Source organism: Macrotis lagotis, chromosome 1, assembly GCF_037893015.1.
Source record: "Macrotis lagotis isolate mMagLag1 chromosome 1, bilby.v1.9.chrom.fasta, whole genome shotgun sequence".
NCBI classification, from domain to species: Eukaryota; Metazoa; Chordata; class Mammalia; order Peramelemorphia; family Peramelidae; genus Macrotis; species Macrotis lagotis.
In genome coordinates this window covers 431,900,777-431,923,225 of record NC_133658.1, presented here as the reverse complement: position 1 = coordinate 431,923,225, position 22,449 = coordinate 431,900,777, and the positions used below count along the sequence as shown (strand labels likewise).

General features: G+C 38.0%; 1 protein-coding gene and 1 non-coding gene across 6 annotated transcripts in view; both read left to right on the top strand.

Annotated features, from left to right (window-relative positions):
- The first annotated feature begins 1,143 nt into the window (after window positions 1-1,143).
- Window positions 1,144-22,449, top strand: part of PPP1R13B (protein phosphatase 1 regulatory subunit 13B) — a 122,350-nt gene continuing 101,044 nt past the window's right edge. For 4 of the 5 annotated variants that reach the window (XM_074213213.1, XM_074213212.1, XM_074213211.1 and 1 more), the window contains exon 1: window positions 1,144-1,258. In XM_074213213.1, coding sequence (XP_074069314.1) covers window positions 1,250-1,258 — 9 coding nt within the window. In that variant the 5' untranslated portion in view covers window positions 1,144-1,249. Of the gene's footprint in view, window positions 1,259-1,719; window positions 1,821-22,449 lie in introns of those variants that run through there. The other variant, XM_074213214.1, reaches the window with a different exon arrangement.
- Window positions 11,938-12,073, top strand: LOC141510785 (small nucleolar RNA U109). Its single transcript, XR_012475185.1, has one exon. It is a non-coding gene; the product is annotated as a small nucleolar RNA U109 (small nucleolar RNA).

Below are 22,449 nucleotides of genomic sequence, written 5' to 3'. Positions count from 1 at the left end.
GATGGGTCCCTTGGTAGCCTGAGATTCAAAACCGCCTCCTGCCTCCGAACTCAGGAGTCTGGACCACGAGGCCCCGCCTGGGAGGACAACTCGTGGAAAAGGCAGTTACAGCCCGGCGGGTGCGTGGCGTGTGCGGGCGTGTCTTTCTGCCCCCCCAGTCCCCATCTTCACTGTGGCGAAGACCCGAGCCTGGTCCTCGGGGCGCCCTCGGCACGCAGCCCTCCCTGGCCCGGGCCGGGCCTCGCGGGCCCGGGCTGCCCAAGGCCTCCGAAGGCGCTGCAGGCCCGGGGTTTGGTGCGTGCCCCGGCCCGGGCCCGAGCCCGAGCCCGCTGGGGGAGGGGATGTCGGGCCCCGCAGCCGGGCCCGGGCGGCGGCTCCCCAGCCCAGGCCGCCGCGCCCCTGCCCTCCGGGTCGGGCACCTGCGGGGCTCGGGCCTGGGGGCGGCGTGCAGAACGCGAGCCCGGGAGGGTGGGGCCCGGGGGCTCGGAGCGCGGCGCCCCAGGGGGCCGCCAAAGCGGGCTAAGTGGGAGGGAAGAGGCCGCAGGAAAGGGCAGGGCGCAGCGCCATGGTGGCCCCGGACCGTCCTCTCCCCTCCCGGAAGGGAAGCGGTGCCCACCGCCGGCTGGCGCATTGCCGCGGCCCGAGCGCGGCGGGGGCATCCGGAGGGGTGGCTTGTCGGCCCTGCTCCTCCATTTACAAGACAATACGGCCAAGAAACGTGGGCACGGAAGCGGCCGGGGGGACCGGCCGGAGCAACGGGGCGCTGCGAGCCAGGCCCGTCCCGGAGCGCGCGGGGCCGCCAGCCGGGGGGAGGGGCGGCCTGCCGAGGCCCCGCCCCCCAGCCAATGAGGAGGCGGGGCGGCCCTCGGGGCGGCCGGGCGCGGGGGCGGGGCCGCGGCGCCAGGAGCAGCCTCGGGAGCGGCGGCGGCGGGAGCGGCGGCGGCATCTCCGGCCAGGCGGCCGTCTGGGGCTCTCGGCGGGGGAGGCAGGGAGGCAGCGAGGAGGGGCGGGGGTCCGCAGCGCTGCCGCAACCGCCGCCTCCCCCACCCCGCCGCGCTGCGCCCCCCGCCCTCGGCCGACGCTGGCCGCGCGCTCGTAGCCAGCTCGGCCCCGAGACCCAGCCGGCGGCGGCGGCGGCGGCGCGGCCTGTGCGGGGCGCCGGCGGCCGCGCCTGCGGAGACGTGAGCCCGGCGGCCAAGCTCTCCCGTGCGGCGGCGGCGGCGGCCGAGGACCCGGAAGCCTGTCCGAGATGATGCCGGTGAGTGAGGAAGAGGAGAGAAGGCGGGAGTGCACGCCAGTGTGAGTGTGCGCGTGTGCGCGTGGCCGGCGGGGCCGCTCCATCCCCGCGGCCTGTGCGCGCGCGCGCGTGTGTGTGCGCGCGCGCGTCCTGGCGCGGAGCCCGGCCCAGGTGCGCAGCGGCGGGGGAGGAGGCCTGCTCTCCCGCTCCGGCGCGGCGTGCGTGCGGCCGGGAAGGAAGGCTGGTCCCCGTGCCCCGGGGGCTTGTCCGTCCTCCCCGCGCCGGAACTCCCCTTCCCCCGAAGCCCGGGGAGGGGGTGAACGGCGGGGGACCGATGTCACGTGCAGGCGGGTGTGCGGCGGCGGGGCCGGGCACGCGTGCCCTCTGCCCGCCCGGCGCAGCCGCCTCGGGGGGGCCCTCCTCGGGCCGCCAGCCGGCTCCCTGCCCCGCAGGAGGGCACGGCGCCGGGGCCCCAGCCCCCAAGGCCGCCGGCGCAAGCGGCTAATGACACCTGCAGAGCGCTGCTGACTCAGAACTCTGTGTCCGGACTGCGGAGAAACACAGACGAAAGCATTTTAAAGGGGTAAATGGGCTTATCTTTTGGAGAAAGTCCAGTTTAAATTGCATTTATATGGCTATGCGGAAACATTTCATCTTCCTGGGTATCCTCTTCTATGTGCTCAGTTTTATTTTGTTACTTATTCCTATTGACATCCCTTTTATCCTTCAGAGTTTGCATTTAGGGCAGCCTGATTTTGGTACAGAAAACTATATATTGTTACAGGTGTATATATGTCAGCTGTGTCCCAAAGTGCAGATGAGTTATTAAATTCAACACTTTCTTTGGCTTATAGATCATTGGGATTCTTTGCCACTCATTTTTATTGGTTCTTTTAGCTCTTTTAAAAAAAAAGTTTTCAGAGAACAATTAAGATGGAAATGTAAATTAGTTATTGCACTTATTTATTTTGGGAGATGATTAGTTGGAAGAGAATGTTGTCAGTTGGTAAGGTATTGATATTGATATTTGGATCAACTGAATTTCTTTCATCCCAGTACCTTTTTCTTTAGTTAATTCAGACTTGATAATTTCTTCTCTTTTTATTCCTGCATTTTTTTAGTCCATCACTATTTAAGTTCCCCAACCACTTTGAAATTCTGTCATCTTCAGTAATTCAGTGAATTGATTTGATTAACATCCCAGAAACTAATTTTTACCATGTATTATTATTGTTTGTATATTTTGATGTGACAAGGTTTGTTAATAGCTATTGTCAAAGGGAGAGAAGGGTTGGAAAAAATCGTTATGATTCCATTGCTGTCTTGAAATGAACGCATCTTTTTTTTTTCCAAAAAGAATTCATTGAACTGCAATACTTGTAATTTTTGGGACTCTCCCCCCTCCCTCCCATTTAAATAAGAATGACTTTTAAGTCAAAGTAATTTTACCTGCTATGTCTATCTGGCATTTTCTTCCGGACACCCACGTCTTTTGAAGATAGGAATCCCATTTTATGTGTCTTTCCACCCAGGCTAATAGAACTTAGTGTATCAATTAGACTTTTTGAATTTTTTTGGTTTGATGCATACTCATAATTTTAGAGCAGATAAAATCATGTAATAAATCTCCATTTCCAGGTGAAAAATTGAGACCCAGACTTTTCCTATATACCTGATTTAGCAAGTTAGAGCTTGAATTAGAATCCAAAACCTTGCATCCCATTAGAATCATATACAACATATTTCTAGTCTTTTTTGACATCTTTAAATTGAAGTTTTTCCCCCCAAGAAATTAGAAGCTATATTAAAAAAATACCACATAAGATGATCTTATCCTTACCTCCCCATGAGGTAAGTGTTACAGATGTTGTATCCGTGTTTACAGATGAAGAGAAACTGAGGCTGAGAGAGATGGTGATTTACCTAGCTAGTAAATGTTAGGGTTTGAATTTCAGTCTCCTGACTTCATGTCTAGAACTTTATCTACAATGTCAAAAACTTCTCTGGTCGAAAAGAAATTAGCCCAGCCCTAAACTAATTTAGTCACAAACAATTATTTTAATAAAAACTAAAAATATGACCCAGAACTTTGAAACTATAATTACAGTGATTATAGATCTATAATATAGATACTTAACTATAAATGTTATCTTACAATAGAATGTGTCACTTATTATATGAAGGGGTGATGAAAATATGCATCTGAAAACTTTTGGTATGGCCAGATAGGGATAGAAATTGATGTAAATAAATCCAAAACTAAAACCTGGTTTTAGATGTTTGGAATAGGGAAATAAATCAGACAGGTAGAAGATTGTGTTAATATTAGTAGAAGAGACTAATGGCTGACATTTATATAATGTTTTAAGGTTTATAGAGTATTTTTCCATTACATTTTGTTTTATTTCATTTTATGGGAACCTCACTTTACCCCTCTGAAGCAGGTGTGATTTCTGTTTTAGTAGAGGAGAAATATAAATAACAGCTACATAAATTATAATATAGCTCGGTATAAAAAAAAGCAATAAAAATAGTTCCTTTTTGGGGGAATTTACTGTATATTAAAGGCATAAGTTTACATGGAAAAGTAATTGCAAGAAAATCTGAGGAAGGAGAAAGGGCAAATAAATAGGGCAAAAGGGAAAGGTTTCCTTTGGAGCTGGTACTTGAATTTGTTTCAAAAGGTTGACTGTAGGGGGTGGCTAGGTGGTTCAGTGGATAGAGCACAGGCCCTGCAGTCAGGAGTACCTGAATTCAAATCTGGCCTCAGACACTTAGTAATTACCTAGCCGTGTGGCCTTGGGCAAGCCACTTAACCCCAATTGCCTTGCAAAAACCTTTTAAAAAAAAAGGTTGACTATGAAGGGTCTTATTCTTTTCTCTTTTTTTCCTTTTCTATTTTTTTGAGGGAGGGCTCAAATGGAACCCCAAATCTCTGATAAAGTGCATTGTTTTATACTTCTATAATAGTGAGGATGGGTGACTTTTTGAAAATAGCATAGCAGGGTGATTAAATACCTTAGGAAAAGTTGATGCCAGTTGCTGAATTGTTTACTCTTTTACATTCTAAAATTTAGCTATCTAGCAGTTGTATTAATTTGTACTTGTTATGTAATCTTGTCTGCTATTAATTCATTTCACGTATATATTTTTCCCTAATTAATGAACTTTTTGTTTTGTTTTGTTTTTTTTAGGTTTTTGCAAGGCAAATGGGGTTAAGTGGCTTGCCCAAGGCCACTCGGCTAGGTAATTATTAAGTGTCTGAGACCGGATTTGAACCCAGGTACTCCTGACTCCAAGGCCGGTGCTTCATCCACTATGCTACCTAGCCGCCCCTGAACTTTTTGAGGATAGAATTCAGTCTTTTAATTTTTTTGTAAATAATGGTTTGCTTGCTTAGTATGCTGTTTTTCATGTAAGTACTTACTGTTCATTGTTGATTAAATAAAAGATTGAGACAAAGATTAAAAAGTACAAAGCTAAATACTACAACTTACTTTCTACAGTTTTTTCTTTATTATCAAAATAGAAGTTACTTTATGTTACAGAAGATATTTTTCTTATTAATATTTACTTTAAACTTTTGTTCTGTGGCTAATGGGGATGACCTGTTATAAGACTTGGACAGTCTAAAATATTTTATATATATATATATATATATATATATATATATATGTTTTAATAGGTAATTGAATTAAATGTACAGAATGCCTTTATTCTGCATTCCGAGTTTGACCAAATTACATCTTAATCCTGATTTTATAGAAATCAACTATTAGAGAGGCATTGTGGTAATAATGAAAAGAACATTAGGTTTTTATGCCCCAAACTTGAGTTTAAATTCTGATTTTGCTGCTCACTTTAAGGAGACAAATCTTGTGACTTAAGACAAGTTATTTAACTTAACTTATTCACTTTCTTCATCAACAGAAGGATATTATGTTCTTGCCTTTCTTCTGAAGGGGTTCTTAATTTTTTTTGTGTATGATGCATGAACCCTGATGGTGAAGCCTGTGGATCCCTTCTTAGAGTTAAGTTTTTAAATTCATAAAATAAAACACCTAGGATTACAAAGAAAACAAATTATATTGAAAGTTATTTAAGAAATCAAATACAACACATGCACAGAACCCAAGTTGAGAATCCCTGCATAAAGGATTGTTGAGGATTCTTTTTTCTTTTCTAAATGAGACCTGTGATTTTTGTTAGCGTGGGCAGCTCTGTAATTTTCAGTTGCTTGGGTGTCCTGAGAGGTTAAGGACTTGCTTCTGCTTACACTGGAGATGCAGGGCTATCACCTCTGAGACCCTTCTCTAGCCAATATAGGTATGTGTTGTATAGATAAACAAGGTAGTAAGTGTGGAGAAAAAAAAGAGAAATAAGAATTGTATTTTCTGTTGATTTAGTGAATTTTCTGGTGAGGAAGCTTCTTTTGCCTCTTAAGATCTCTGAACCTTCTTTGAGGTCTGGAAAATTGCCTGGAGCATTGAGAGTTTAAGTGACTTGTCTAGGGGATGCACAGACTATTGTGACTTGATAAGTAGTTCTTTCCCTGAAGCTGGCTCTGTAATTCACTAAGTCTGCTTCCTGCTCTTATACTTGGAAAGGTTGTTTGTAAATATGTCTAAAAGGTAACTTAGAGGAAGAGACTGAACTTTGAAATCCGGAAGATCTGAGTGTCAGTTCTGCCTTAGACATGTAATAACTGTGTGACTCTGGTCACTTAACTTTTTTGTGTCTCAGTTTTCCCTGCTGTAAAATGAGGGGATTAGTTAATAATTTATAAACTCCCTTCTAACCCTAAATATAAAATTCTATGATCTAAAAAAGTATTTAACTGAGTTATCAAAGGACATTAGTGTCAAATAATTATTCATTTAATATAGTAGATGTGTCACCAGAGAAGTTAACTTGCAAATCTGAGGCATCTAGGTGTTTCAGTGGATAGAGTACCAGCTCTGGAATCAGGCAGTTCTGAATTCAGCTGTGGCCTCAGACACTTGATGCTAGCTAGCTGTGTAACCTTGGGCAAAATACTTAAACCTGATTGTCCTCCCATCTCTATTCACCTGATTCCTATATGGTCACTGGGCCCAAATGCCTGGAGGAGAAAGTGAGTCTGGTGACTTAGTACAGCAACCCCCTCATTCGAATTCAATTCTTGTGCATGTTATGGCATCACCTCTCTGATATCATAGTCTTCAAGAATGAAGGAGAAATATCAATTTGCAAATAAAATTTTGATGAATCAAATATTTTGAACACCTAGGAAAAATTTTAAGAGTCCTAGATTTTCTGTTTCAACTTCTCATGCCTTCTTTCATCCCTTTGTCCTGATTCTGAAGCTTTAAAATTGAATATTAAATAAAATGTATTTTTTACATCACTCTAACAATTACATATTTGTTGGTATTATCAAGATATTTTCTCATAAATACCAACACCTTTGTATCTTGAGAATTAAGTGTCTGAGGCTGGATTTGAACTCAGATTCTCTTGACTCCAGGGCTGGTGCTCTATCCACTCTGCCACCTAGCTGCTCCCAAACTAGTTCTTATTGTAAATTTTGCTTTGTGTGGTTTGCACAGATGAGGAATGATTTCTAAATGTGGCTGACAGAATTCTGATACATTATAATTTTGTTTCATTAGTTATTTCACATATTACCTTTAGGGGCAGAGCTATTTAATTAGCCTCCATTGCAAACACTTTTTTTATCTCACTTTCTTTATTTCCTAGCAAAGAAATAAAATAATAACCTTTATTTGAATTTTGTAAGGTAATTTTTGTGGACTATTGTCATGTAGATTAATAAGGGTTTTTGGAAAACTAGAGAAATGAAATAACTTGTAGAAAATTTGTATTGGAAACCTTAGTGTTTAAGAGTTTTTTAGTATCAGACTCTATTGGCATTCTGGGAAAGGCTGAGGACCCTTCTCAGTTTTAAAATGCATAAAATGGGGACAGCTTAGGTAGCTAAGTGGTTAGAGCACCGGCCCTGAAGTCAGGAGGACTTGAGTTCAGATTCAGCCTTGGACACTTGATAATTGCCCGTATGTGACCTTGGGCAAATCACTTAACTCCATTGCCTTAAATTAAAAAAAAAGAAAATGCATAAAATAAAATATCCAGAATTGCAAAGAAAATCAGCTATCTTGATCTATAGTTATCAAAATATTAAAAAAACCCACGTACAATGGTACTCTGGGTTAGGAACATCTAGCAGACAATACATTCCATTCAATTATGTTGTTTCTCCATGTTAAAAAAAATTGGACATGGGTTCAGAAAATTTGTAATTTTTCCTGTGCAAAAACAAATATAGTTGGGGAAAAAATCATCTCAAAGTGGAATGTGTGGATTGCACAAATGAAAGCAATATTCATGATGAAATTTACAAATTTTGATTTTTAAGGAAATAAAATATTATGAACCAGACAATCAGAATCCTTACATTAAAAAGTACCATTTTTGCCAAATTATTTTTCTTTTGGGCATTTTTCCCTCTTTATTCTTTCAGTATTTGTTTTCTCAGAATAATTTCTTTCCATCTTTTCTCATCTCTCTTCTCTTTTGCTGTGGAATAGTATTTGAGGTAGCAGTAAAGGATCTTCTGCACATAACTCTTTTTCCTCACCAAAAGAAGTAGCCATCCTCTTGTCTACTATCTGGGATGGTATAAGAAGAAAGAAATATAATCAGTACTCACAATTCCATTCTGTTTATCATTGATTCTCTCCTTTTATTTCTCTCTCAATTCTGTATACCTTGGAAAGTTCTAGGCTAAACTTTCTGGTCTTTCCGGCCCAGTCTGTGGTAAGATGCCAGCAGAGAGCTGGAACTACAGGGGCTCTCATGTCTTCCCTCGGAATCTGAGGCAATTGAGCCTCTGGAAACTTGGGAATAAAATAGATCCTGAATGTAAACACCATTTGTTACCTAGAAATAATTTCCTTCTTGACTTTATTTGTGAAACTAACCTAGAATTGAACAACATGTCAAAGCTAGAAAGAACAATACCAACATATAATTGTTAGAATGATGTAAAAGATACATTTTATTTAATATTCAATTTTAAAGCTTCAGAATCAGGACAAAGGGATGGAGGAAGGCACTAGAAGTTGAGACGGAAAATCTAGGACTCTCTTAAATTTTTTCCTAGGTGTTAAAAATATTCAATTCATCGTTTTTTTTTTTTATGAAGAAACTGAGCCCCTTGAGAGGGACAGTGATTTGCAAAAAGTTACCCAGTTATTAAATAGTCAAAATTAAGTATTAACCCAGATCTTTCGGGTGTAAACCCAGTGTTCTTTCTACATTTTTAATATGAAAGTGTGAATCACTAAGAGCTTGTATTTCTGTGTGTGTGTGCGCGCGCGCACACACAATTTAATGTGGTAGTATCAACATTATCTTGCTCTACTGTGTTTTTAAAAAATGTTTTATAGGTGCCTTTTACTTTCTTTTTACTATTTTTTAATTAAATTTCACTTTTATGATCATCTCTTACATTTGATTTTTTCTATTTTCAACAATTTTATTTTATTGTTTTATTTTTTCTGCAGTTACATATTGAGAAAATTTTCACATTCATTTTTACAAGATTTTGAATTCCATATTTTCTTCCTCCTTTCCCTTCCTTCTTTTGAAAGTGGTAAGCTGTTTGATACGGTTTATATATGTGCTATCATGTAAAAAAACTCCATATTAGTCTCAGTTGTGAAAGAAGAAACAAAAAGTAAAAAATAATCACAAGACAGAATAAAGTAATTGAAAAAATATGCTTCAGTCTTCATTGAGTTATCAGTTCTTTGCCTTATATATTATATATATATGTAGATGGATAGCATTTGCCTTTGTGAGTTCTTTGTCCTGGTCTTGGATTATCTTTTTACTGTCTTTTAATCTTAGTGCCCTTTTTTGGGAATGGAGGAATTGCTTTTTTTTTTTAAAAAAGCAGGGTGGGGGGTGGGGGTAGAAATCTTAGATTTATATTTTAGATGGTAGAGGTAGTAGAGAGAAGTATACTTTGATGTGAAATGTATTGAACTTCAGTTCCCTCATCTGTAAAGTGAGAGTTTATACTAAATGATCTTCCAAGTTAATTTCCAGCTTTAAAAATATTGAGTTCTTTTATATCCTATGAGGGAGACTTAATTTGAAGTAATTGAATTCTTCAAAAGTGACTGAGATGGATTGTTGTGAGACTCAAGTGGTAAAATATATATATAAATAATTCTATAATGAAAATCAGTAGAGCTATTCCTAATTTAGAGGGCAATATTTATAAGAAATAAAATTAAAGGAAATTTCCGCCAATATTAATTGAATTTGTATGATAGTCAATAATAGTGCAAAAATTAGATGGTTGCGAAAGAAGAGAAAGGTCATGAGTTTGTATCCATTTTTTTTTTTTCCTTTAGGTTTTTGCTAGGCAATGGGGTTAAGTGGCTTGCCCAAGACCACACAGCTAGGTGATTATTAAGTGTCTGAGAACGGAATTAAACCCCGGTACTCCTGACCCCAGGGCTGGTGCTTTATATACTGTGCCACCTAGCCGCCCAAAACTGAACATGATGCTTTAGGTTTTTTTTTTTTGCAAGGCAAACAGGGTTAAGTGGCTTGCCCAAGGCCACACAGCTAGGTAATTATTAAGTGTCTGAGATGGGATTTGAACCCCAGGTACTCCTGACTCTAGGGCTGGTGATTTATCCACTACACCACCTAGCTGCCCTGTATCCATTATTAAAACAAATGTATCTTAAGGTTAATTGGTAATACTGTGTTACTGACTTCACAGGGGTAGTGCACAGGGTGATAACCTTGGAATCAGAAGCTACCTCAAACACTGTCACCCTGGCAAGTTGCTTTTACTATCTCAACCTTAGTTTCCTTATCTGTAAATGGGGATAATAGCACTTAACCTTGTTAAGATCAAAGAAGATACTATATGTAAAGCTGTATGCAAACTTTAAATAGCAGAACTTTGATTTAGTGCTTTTTAAAGATAATATTGCTTAAAGTCCTGTATTAATTTTTTTCTCCTAAATTGACAGGTGTGTAATGTTATTCCCTAGCTCAAAAGTGCTGTCATAATTTAATGACTAAAGGATTTTGGATCATACTTAAAATAAGAAAATATTGTGAGGCTATAATTAATAAAAATCTAGTAGTCATTGTAAAGCTTCCAGTTCTCATTTAGAAATGTTTTATTAATCCTACTAGGTTTGGGGAAAATTTTTCAATTTTCCTCAACATCTTTTCAGTCAGGTGTATTCATTGCAACACATAAGATTACTTGGATATTTCATCTTATGTTACATTACATTGTGAATGTAAGTCACAGGCATAAATTGTGCCTCAAAGAGCAATTGACTCTGATTTTGGTGCAAAATAATGATATGTAACTTGACTTATTTTCCAGTGTTATATTGAGTCAATCACCTTAATCTTCAGTGTTACTGAAAAATAACATTAGAGTTGTATTTTCTAGCTAAGTAACATTTTTTAAAATAAAATTTTATTGATGTCTTGTTTTTTACATCATTATATTTATCCTTTTGCCACTCAAGAGAACCATCTCATTTAGCACTGTTTTTCAGCACAATTGATTGGAAAAGACTGAAAACATGTGCAATATATAACAACTGTGGACATCCCATCTCCAGGAAGGTGTAGGTTGGGATTGTTCTCTCATTTCTCTTCATTCAAGACTTGCTTGAGCTTTATAATTTTGTTACATTCACTCTTGATTATTTTGTGTCTGATAGTTCTTTCTGTTTATATTGTTGTAATCACTGTATTTTTTCTCAGTTTTATTTATATAACTGCGTCAGTTAATGTAGATCTTTCTATTTTTCTTTGTGTTCATCTTACACATTATTTATTTCAGCACAGTAATGTTTCATGTACAAGTAGATGTGTATCTACAAAAAGTACTACTATAAATATTTGGGCATATACAATAACTTTCTTTTTAATAGTTAACTATGGGGCGACTAGGTGGTGTAGTGGATAAAGTACCGGCCCTGGAGTCAGGAGTACCTGGGTTCGAATCCAGTCTCAGACACTTAATAATTGCCTAGCTGTGTGGCCTTGGGGAAGCCACTTAACTCCATTTGCCTTGCTAAAGCATAAAAACTAGACTCCAAGGCCCATGCTTTATCCACTGCGCCACCTAGCCGCCCCTACAAATATATATTTTTTAAAAATTAAAATTATAGTATTATACAGGACCTTTTTATTTCCACATAAATCACTCTAGTGACTATAGAATCTTGGGGTCATAAAATTTGTCACAGGCATAAATTTATGTTTAAAAATTCAGTGCTCAAAATTAATTGACCTTATTTGATTTTGGTACAAAATAATGATTTGCTGCTGTTTCTTATTTTCCATTATTACATTGATTCACTCAGTTTAATCTGCTGTGCTATTTAAAGATCATGTTAGGGGGCACCTAGGTAGTGAAGTGGATAGAGCATCAGCCCTAGATTCAGGAGAACCTGAGTTCAAATCCAGCTTCAGACACTTAATACTTAGCTGTGTGACCTTGGGCAAGTCACTTAACCTCATTCATTGCCTCGCCACAAAGAATAAAAGATCATGTTATGGTTGAATTTGGAAGGTAGCTAAGTTTAATCACTTTGTTTAATTTCTTCATTGTATATTTGATAGCTAGTGTTTTATTTTAATTCTTCCTGCATGTAGAATTTTTTGTGCTTCTAACTGATAGGAGCATAAATATATTCAAAACATGCTATATAAAATATTGGAGTGTTCAGGGCTGCCAGCCTTTCAGAAAAGGCTGAGTAGTAGTATAATTCTCCTACATTGAAGAAACGTGAATTTTACCATCCAGCATATTAAGATTACAACTTGTGATAGTGTAGGAAATGTTACAGATTTTCCACTGTAAAAGATCCACTTTTAAGCTTCATTGTAGCATGGAGATAGCCCTAGGGTCTTGAAGGTTATGTAAGTAGAGCTTAAGATCTGATAGGTTTATTTCTAGTAGGGTGAATTCTTTGACTTTGGCAACACATGAAAAAAAGAGGGATTGAAAAAGGTCCTTGGTGACCATTTTTTTTGATTCTTCAATGTTGATTATAGTGGTTAAGAAGGAAGAAAAGCATGCTGAGCACATTGTTCTGAGACTACTGTAAATGTGAGATTTTGGTCCCACAGCAAATGAGCCTGATTTGAGCCCTGTCATTGTTTTTGTTTTGTTTTGTTTTGTTCTTAGGTATTTTGCAAGGCAATGGGGTTAAGTGGCTTGCCCAAGGCCCCACAGCTAGGTAATTATTAAGTGTCTGAGGCTGGATTTGAACTCAGGTCCTCTTGTTTCCAGGACTGGTCTCTATTGTGCCACCTAGCGGCCCCAGCCAAGTCATTATTGATTTACCACAGGAACTGGAAGAAAAAAGGAAGATGTAAATAAGTAGAAGGATGCTCTCCTTCATGTTAGGGAGGCAAATGAAGCAAATAGAGTTGGTGTCATTGGTGCACATAAAAGCAATGAAACATCATTTCATGTGATACTCTTTTTGTCTTGCATGCTCATGATAATCATAAACAAAAAAAGCTTGGAGACAGTTATATTTTTATGCCACTGTCTAATGCAGAAGAGATTTTTTTTTTAGTTTTTGCAAGGCAGTGGGGTTAAGTGGCTTGCCTAAGGCCACAGCTAGGTAATTATTAAGTGTCTGAGGTCGGATTTGAACTCAGGTACTCCTGACTCCAGGGCTGGTGCTCTATTCACTGTGCCACCTAGCCACCCCCTAGAAGAGATATTATTTGAAAATATATTTAAAAAATTAAACTTAAATATCTTAAAAGACAAGAATGTTTAGGAAAATCCTAAGAAAAGACTTAAAATCCTGTGCTGGTAGCCAGTCATTTGTGCAGTTGAATCAGTTGAATCATTATCTTCTAAGCGCATAGGCAAAAATAAACACAGAATTGGGAGAAAATTTACTAATGAAAAAAGATATACTACTTGAGTGGGTGGGATATTCCCAATAAAACCTTCTTAGGTCAATATTTCTAATGAAGTCCTCTTAGGGTTATGAAATAGTTAGAAAACCATTATTCTTAGAAGAAAGACCTTGCATTCCAAATGAGATTTGTAACACCTGTTTTCTCGATAAGGATATTTCTACTAACTGGGAGGATAGTAGATTGTTCCTAGACCTTGTTTCCAAGACAAGTTACATTACTTCAATAAGATAGTTGTAATCCTGAAGGTTATTCTCACCATCTGGATCGTGATGTAATACTTTATGAAAAGCTTTCATTCTTTTCTTTGTTTCTAGGGTAGATTTTCCTGAATAGAATGTAACTTTGAAGACTAACCAATGAGTTAGAGAGGGGAGGATAATGTTAGGCCATTATAATCTTGCTTGACTGTCATTTTGGGGCAGCTCCTTGATCTTCACTACCTTTGTGAGACTTCTCTGGAGAAAAGCAAATAAAAACTTGTCTTTCGCTCAGACCAGTCCTTGAAAATTTTGTTTAGTGTATTTTTATCACATAACTGTTAAAGATTTATTGGTGCTGAAAAATGCAAATTGGTAAAGGAAAAGATCTTGATATAGACTAACTTGATTGTCTATGAAAGTTTGACTGATAAAAATAGTCTCCACAATGAGGAGGCCTTAAGAACTCAAAATTTAGTTTTTAACCACTAGATACTAGGTTTCTTTGAGAGAGAGAGAGAGAGAGAGAGAGAGAGAGAGACACTTGATAATTAAGTTTAACATCAGTTTAGAATATAATCTCATTTGTAAAACTTGTTCCACAATAAAGACTTGTCCCATAATAAAGCATTAAAAATACTCACTTGAAAACTGGATATAAGACCAAACTAAGCCAAATTTATGAGTTGAGGAAGACGAGTTGATAAGTTGATGAGTTCAGGAAGACAATAAGATGACAAAAGTAGAAGCTCTGTCTGATACATTGTACATGATTTTGACATGTATAATTGATATCCTATTGCTTCCCTATACAGTTGGATTGGGGAGAGATGGGCAGGAGGGAGGGAGAAAATTTGGACCTCAGAATTGAAAAAAAAATGAAAATAAATACTTCAAAAATAAGATAAGGAACAGATTTGTCAGCATTTCTAGAAAATATTTTCATAATCAGTGACTGCCTTGAACCTCCAGTAAATTTAGATGCAATACCTATGGTAGAATAGGAGCAAAATAAAATGTCTCTCAAAGAAGATGGACTGGAAAAGCAGCTAGAAAAGACAAATAACACATGGAAGAAATCTATTTCAGAGGCAATAGAATTTTGAAATATGGTCCATATTATTACTCCCAACAAAGATGATTGAAAGGACATTGGTAACTACTGATGTATTCCTACTTGCTCAAATTTTTCTCCAATCTTTATGAATATTCAACATATGTTTGAGGGTATATTTGATTAAAATGTTAGAATGTGATGGATCATTTTTGTAAAGGTTTCTCAATAGCAGTTTACTTTTCAGAATCACAAATTGAAGGTTGTTTAAAATAGAACCCCATTGTACAATTTGATTTCAAAAATATTTGACTCAGTAGGACAAGTAGAATAAAAATGCCTTCCTAAAAGTTTTCCTACAAATATCTCCCATATATATGCTTATTTGATTCATAAATTTTATTTTATATAAATATATAAACCAAAATCACAGATTACTATTTGTTGCATAGTCATTTTAGTTGTGTTGACTCTTTTGAATCTTTATGACCCTAAAGGGTTTTTTTTAGTAAAGATTCCAAGGTAGTGTGCCATTTCTTTCTCCAGCTCATTTACAAATGAGAACCTAATAATACTGTTTGTCCTTCCATTTTTGAAGAAGACCACAACATCAGGGAGGTGTGATACCAAGACAAGCATGTGAATTGAATTTGAATGAGGGGGTTCTGTGCTAAGTTACCAGTCTCATTTTTTCCTTCAGAACCACTTGGGTCCAGTGCCAAATGTGAATCAGGATGATTGGAGATGGCCCTGGATTCAAGACAATCAGGTTTAAGTGACTTTCCCAAAGTCACCCAGTTAGTAAATGTCAAATGTCTGAGGCTGAATTTGAATTCTGGTCTTCCTGACTCCCAAGGCCAGTGCTCTTACTATCCCACAGATGAGGAACTAAGGCAAACAGGGTTAAGTGGCTTGCTGAGAGTCACACAGCTTAGCTCCTAAATTGTCTCAGACCAAATGTTAACTCAAGAAGGAGTCTTCCTGATTCTAGGTTTGGCACTTTGTCCACTGTATTATGCCTGCCCTAGATCACCATTTTATTTCCCCCAAATAGTTAAGCAAAATGGGTATAGTATTGTGGCTGTGTTTTAAATTTTTTGACAGGATTCTGTCAATATAATCCCCTGTATTTGAATTTGCTGCTTTAAATGTCAGTATTCATTAGATGTAATCAATATATGCATTATTCTCTTGGTTCTGTTTTCTTTACTCTGCATTTACTTGATATGTCTCTCTGTTCCACATAGTATTTTACCGAATTCATGTACCACTGCGCCATTTGTTGGACACAGGGTTTCTTTCCAACCTTTGCTAATAATATAAGTAGCACTACTCTAAATATTTTTTTTGTTCAGAAAGATCTTTTCTTAGTCTTATTGGGTGTACAAATATAAACCTAGTGAGATCACAGGGTCAAATGGTTTGAAAAATTTTGTAATTTTTGTTGCAGAATTCCATATTACTTTCCAGAATAGTTGTTGGGTCATTTCACAGCTTCACTAGAGGTGAATTAATATGCATATTTTCCCCAATTCTACCTAGACCTACTTTTTTCTCATTTTATGCCAAGTTGACTTATTTTTGTTATGAAGTTGTTTTAATTGGCATTTCTTTCATGATTAATGCCATGCTAGTTTTAGGATTATACAAGATTCCTTGATAGACATACAAACTGTTCAGTGACGCTGTGATTATTGAAATCAAGTGAGACATAAAACAAAAATGTTTGCTGAATCCTGGTGAAGTAGAAAGAGAAATGAATTTTGGAGTCTGAAGACTTAAGTTTGAATTCTGACTCTGCAACTTTACCTTTTGTGACCCCTGGCAAGTTACTTAATCTCTCTGGACCTTAGTTTCCTTATTTAAAAAATGAGATGGTTGAACTAGATGGCCTTTAAAGTATCTTTCATTCTGAAGATGAGTTTTTGCGATCTTGAACCCAAATGGAAGAATTCTCTGAAGATAGTAAGATTTTCCAAACTTTTATATTTTTAGATGACTTTAAAATTATTTCATTAAATATAAGAATGTCTAGTTTCTTAAGTGAGATCTGTTGAGATTTGCCTAACAGTCTGGAAAAGAAAAATTAAAGAATACTTTTTTTTAAAGGTTTTTGCAAGGCAATGGGGTTAAGTGGCTTGCCCAAGGCCACATAGCTAGATTATTAAGTGTCTGAGGTCAAATTTGAACTCAGGTACTCCTGACTCCAGGGCCGGTGCTCTATCCACTGAACCACCTAGCCTCCCCAAGAATACCTTTTTGTCTAGCGTGTGATATGTAGTTGAATGGACAAAGTCTTTAGTCAGTGTATATTGAGGTGTGTGTATTTATATATATCTATATGTATCTATCTCTGTGTGTGTGTGTTTGTATGTATGTATGTACATATTTTGGTGAGGCCTTACAGCTAAGTGATGAACTGGACCTTTATTTGAATTAGTTTTAGCTTTTGGAAATATGTGAAGCTCTTTTAGTGCTCCCAAGCTGCTTCCTGAAAAAGAAACATTTTTATAGCCAAGAGTTCGCTGATATGATATGCTGTGTTATGGCATATACATTCTGAGGGTACAAAGTACTGTGGCTATGATTCATGGAATATCACAGTCTCTGAAGTAAAAGAATTCTGGGTGACTCAGAGGGCAGTGTCCCATGGTGGATACAAGTAGGCTGCAATGATGACATCTACCTATGAAAAATGACATAATAATGTAAGACTGGAAAAAATAGAGGGCTGGACACGTGGTGGTGGTGCTTATCCTTTATTTTCTTTTTTTTTATAGTTTTTTTTATTAGAGGTATTATTTGAGTTTTAGAATTTTCTCCTCAATCTTACTTCCCCCCCCCAAGGAAAGCAATCTGTCAGTCTTTACTTTGTTTCCATGTTGTACCTTGATCCAAATTGACTGTGAGAGAGAAATCACATCCTTAAGGAAGAGACAAGAAGTCTAAGAGGTGACAAGATCAGACAATAAGATTTTTTTTTCTAAATTAAAGGGAATAGTCCTTGAACTTTGAAAACTCCATGGCTCTTTATCTGGATACAGATGGCACTCTCCTTTGCAGACAGCCCAAAATTGTTCCCGATTGTTGCACTGATGGAATGACTGAGTCCTTCAAGGTTGGTCATCACTCCCATGTTGCTGATAGGGTGTACAGTATTTTCTGGTTCTGCTCATCTCACTCAGCATCAGTTCATGCAAATCCATCCAGGCTTCCCTGAATTCCCATTCCTCCTGGTTTCTAATAGAACAATAGTGTTCCATGACATACATATACCACAGTTTGCTAAGCCATTCTCAAATTGAAGGACATTTACTTGATTTCCAATTCTTTGCCACCACAAACAGGGCTGCTATAAATATTTTTGTACAAGTGATGTTTTTTACCCTTTTTCGTCATCTCTTCAGGATATAGACCCAGTAGTGGTATTGCTGGGTCAAAGGGTATGCACATTTTTGTTGCCCTTTGGGCTTTGGGCATAGTTCCAAATAGCTTTCCAGAAAGATTGGATGAGTTCACAGCTCCATCAACAGTGTAATAGTGTCCCAGATTTCCGACAACCCTTCCAACAATGATCATTATCCTTTCTGGTCATATTGGCCAATCTGAGAGGTGTGAGGTGGTACCTCAGAGAAGCTTTAATTTGCATTTCTCTAATAATTAATGATTTAGAGCATTTTTTTCATATGGCTATGGATTGCTTTGATCTCATCTGTAAATTGCCTTTGCATATCCTTTGACCATTTGTCAATTGGGGAATGGCTTTTTGTTTTAAAAATATGACTCAGTTCTCTGTACATTTTAGAAATGAGTCCTTTGTCTGAATTGTTAGTTGTAAAGATTGTTTCCCAATTTACTACATTTCTTTTGTTCTTGGTTACAGTGGTTTTATCTGTGCAAAAGCTTTTTAATTTAATGTAATTGAAATCATCTAATTGGTTTTTGGTGATATTCTCCAACTCTTCCTTAGTCATAAACTGCTTCCCTTTCCATAGATCTGACAGGTAAACTAGTCCTTGATCTTCTAATTTGCTTATAGTATTGTTTTTTATATCTAAATCCTGTAACCATTTGGATCTTATCTTGGTAAAGGGTGTGAGGTGTTGGTCTAATCTAAGTTTCTTCCATACTAACTTCCAATTATCCCAGCAGTTTTTATCAAAGAGGGAGTTTTTATCCCAATGGCTGGAGTCTTTGGGTTTATCAAACAGCAGATGACTATAATCATCTCCTGCTTTAGCACCTAGTCTATTCCACTGGTCCACGACTCTGTTTCTTAGCCAATACCAAACTGTTTTGATGACTGATGCTTTATAATATAATTTTAGATCAGGTAGGGCTAAGCCATCTTCTTTTGCACTTTTTTTCATTAAGCTCCTGGAAATTCTTGACTTTTTATTTCTCCATATGAATTTACTTACAATTTTTTCTAACTCATTAAAGTACTTTTTTGGAATTTTGATTGGTAGGTCACCAAACAGATAATTTAGTTTTGGTAGAATTGTTATTTTTATTATATTAGCTCTACCTATCCATGGACAGTTGATATTTGCCTAGCTATTTAAATCTGATTTAATTTGTGTGAGAAGTGTCTTATAATTGTTTTCAAAAAGTTTCTGAGTCTGTCTTGGTAAATAGACTCCCAAGTATTTTATATTATCTGAGGTTACTTTGAATGGGATTTCTCTTTCTAGCTCTTCCTGCTGTATCTTGCTACCTGTCCTTCATTTTCTTTTTTTTAATTTTTTTTTTTTTTGTTTAGGTTTTGCAAGGCAAACGGGGTTAAGTGGCTTGCCCAAGGCCACACAGCTAGGTAATTATTAAGTGTCTGAGACTGGATTTGAACCCAGACACTCCTGACTCCAAGGCCAGTGCTTTATCCACTACGCCACCTAGCTGCCCCTTGTCCTTCATTTTCAAGGAAGATTGTAGCATCAGGGAGGTGATGACATGACAAACACATGAATTGGATTTGAATGAGGAGGTTATGTGCTACGTCACCCGCCTCACTTTCTCCTCCAGAGCCATCTGAGCCTAGGGGCCAGATATGAATCAGGACAACTGGAGATTTCCTTGATTGTGAAGCTGTTAGGATTAAATGACTTGCCCAAAGTCACACAGCTAGTAAGTCTTGAGGTTGCATTCAAATGCCTGTCCTGACTCCCAAAGCCAGTGCTCTATCCACTTCTCCACCTAGCTGTCCAATGAAGGATCACAGATTGACATAGCACCTCTGAAAGGTTCTAAAACTTCCGAAATGGAAATATTTCTCCTCCCTCCCCCATATTAGAAAGGTCTTGTCAGGATTTATGGTAGAAAATGAAGAAGAGCTATCTAGGAGAAAGAGATCTAAATGAGTTTTGATCTTGAATTATTGAAATCATGGACTGATTATTTCTCTTTGCAGAAGCTATAAATGAATGCTTTTTTATATGTGCAAAAACTCATTAACAATTCATGTTTTTATGAATTTAAGTTTTGCAATGTGCTTTCATGGACGAAAATTGTAGAGACAATTTTACTTGAAATAACGGGGGGAACTCACAAATGGAGTTAGTCCAAAGTCAAATGGACTGCCTTTGGAAAGAGTGCATTCCATCTGCTTTGAAGGTCTTCAAACAAAAGACTTAGGTGATAATTTGTTGAGTATGTATAGGCAGGACTAGATGGTCTCAGAAGTACCTTTTGAGGTTCTCTGATTCTGAACACTTACCTGAATTGAGTCCAAATATGTATTTTAATGGATTCATAACAAACTAAAATGTTTTCCTTTACTGAGATTTATAATCTGTGTTGATCCTTGGATTGGTAGAGCCAGAAGTCAGTCAGGTGACATTAGATTTTGGTCTAACACTACTACTGTCTGTTTATCAATTTTTTTAATCTAGGGGATGGCATTTTTTTCTGGGCTTGATTCTTCGTGTGTGTGTGTGTGTGTGTGTGTGTGTGTGTGTGTGTGTGTATACATATATATAGTACTAGCTAGATAATGTTTAAGAATCCTTTATGGACCTAACATTTTCTGTAGCATAGCAGAGTATTTAAGAATGTTGGACTTGGAATCAGAAAGAAAAGGAAAATATCTCTATACTTTCTGCTTTATAGAGTTACTATAACATTTGATTGAGCTTTTGTGTGTGTGGTTTTTTTAATTTTTGCAGGGCAATGGGGTTAAGTGGCTTGCCCAAGGTCATACAACTAGGTAATTATTAAGTATCTAAGACTGAATTTGAACTTAGGTCCTCCTGACTCCAGGGTCAGTGCTGTATTCACTGTGCCACCTAGCTGCTCCTTTAACATTCAACTGAAGTGAGGTATATAAAGAAAGGACTTTGCAAACTTTGAAAAACTTTTTTGTGCTGCTGCTATTATATAATTTTATTGTTGAAATTCTTGTCAGATAGCCCCTAATGGTATTGTTGTAAAAGCTAGTAGGAGATAGTAGCACTGAAATTATTTCGCTTTTCCTGGTTTGGGCTGTGATTTGAAGGAAGGAAAGATAGGCTCACTCTTATGAAGAATGAAGATCAATCAACAAGCATTCATTAAAGTACTCTCTTTATGCAGGCACTTTACTATGCTTCTAGGTATAAAACAAAACAAAACAAAACAGTTCTCCCCCCCAAGAAACTTAAAATGCATTGGGAAACAATTTACACCTAGAACATTACATACAAGATAAGAGTTAGAAAGTAGAGAAGAGACTTGGGAAAATCATTTTTGGCAGCCAGGTGAAGAAGGCAGAGAAAGAATTGAGGAAAAGAGTTCATTTAGAAGCTTTTGGAACAGTGTACATAAACCCAATTTTGGTTGGGATTATGTGAGTGGAGAGATGTAGGAAAAAGAAATAACAAGATTTAGTCACTCTTTGATTATGTGGGGTGAAAGAGTTGAATATGACAATTTTTTGCAAAGTTTTGAACTTGTGCCCATAGAAATAGAGAATTTGGGAAGAAAGGGAGGATGAGGGAAGAAGATGATTAGTTTTGAATTTGTTGAGTGTGGAATACTTGCTTGACTTCCAAATTGAAATGTCTAAAATGTCTGTGATTCAAGACAGGAGTTCAGGAGAGAGATTAGAGCTGGTTATATAAGCTATGGGAATCATCTGCATAGAGATAATAATTAGATCCATGAGAGCTGATGAGATCAGCAAGTAAAACAGTAAAAAAGAAAAAGACTCCAGGATAGATCCGTGGCAGACATTAAATCTCAAGAGAAAAGAGTAACAAGTATTACAGAGGTAGTAAATTGTATAATTGGGATTTGAAAGCCATTTACCTGACTCTAAGTCCCATGCTCTTTTTCACAAGCACAACAGATTTTGTTAGTTAGGCAGAACTAGATTAATATTTCCTGACTTTCAGTGTAAATCTTACAGATTGGCCATGAATTTTCACTCTGAGCCTAGCATCTGGATCAGGTCTCTAAAGAGGTCAATTTGTATTTCATTCATTTTCAGTTCTGTCCAACTCTTTGGAACCCGTTTTGGAGTTTTCTTGGCAAAAATACTGGAGTAGTTTGCTATTTTGCCATTTCCTTCTCTAGAACAGGATAAAAGTGCAAGAAAATATGAATGTTCCATTTTTGTCTTATCTTCTAAAGGAATTTTTTTTTGCAGAAAATTGACTAGACTGACACTGAATAATTAACTTGTGATTATATGATAAATATCCACCATGATTTGTTAAATTAATGATAAATAGTAAATTTTTTTTTTAAAGGTCTGTGCTCTCTAATGGAAAAACCCTGGATGAATTCACAATATACTCTGGCTTCATTCTCTTCTCATAAAGTTTGAAGAAGATTTTTTCTTATAATTTTTTTCAAACAATATCAGATGAAGAGTGTGTTGTAATTTGTTGTAAAATTTCAGTGTCTTTAATCTGACTTGCTCAGATAAACTGAGTTAGACTTAAGCAGTTACATATATATCCAGTGTGGGTTTATTGTTTTTGTGG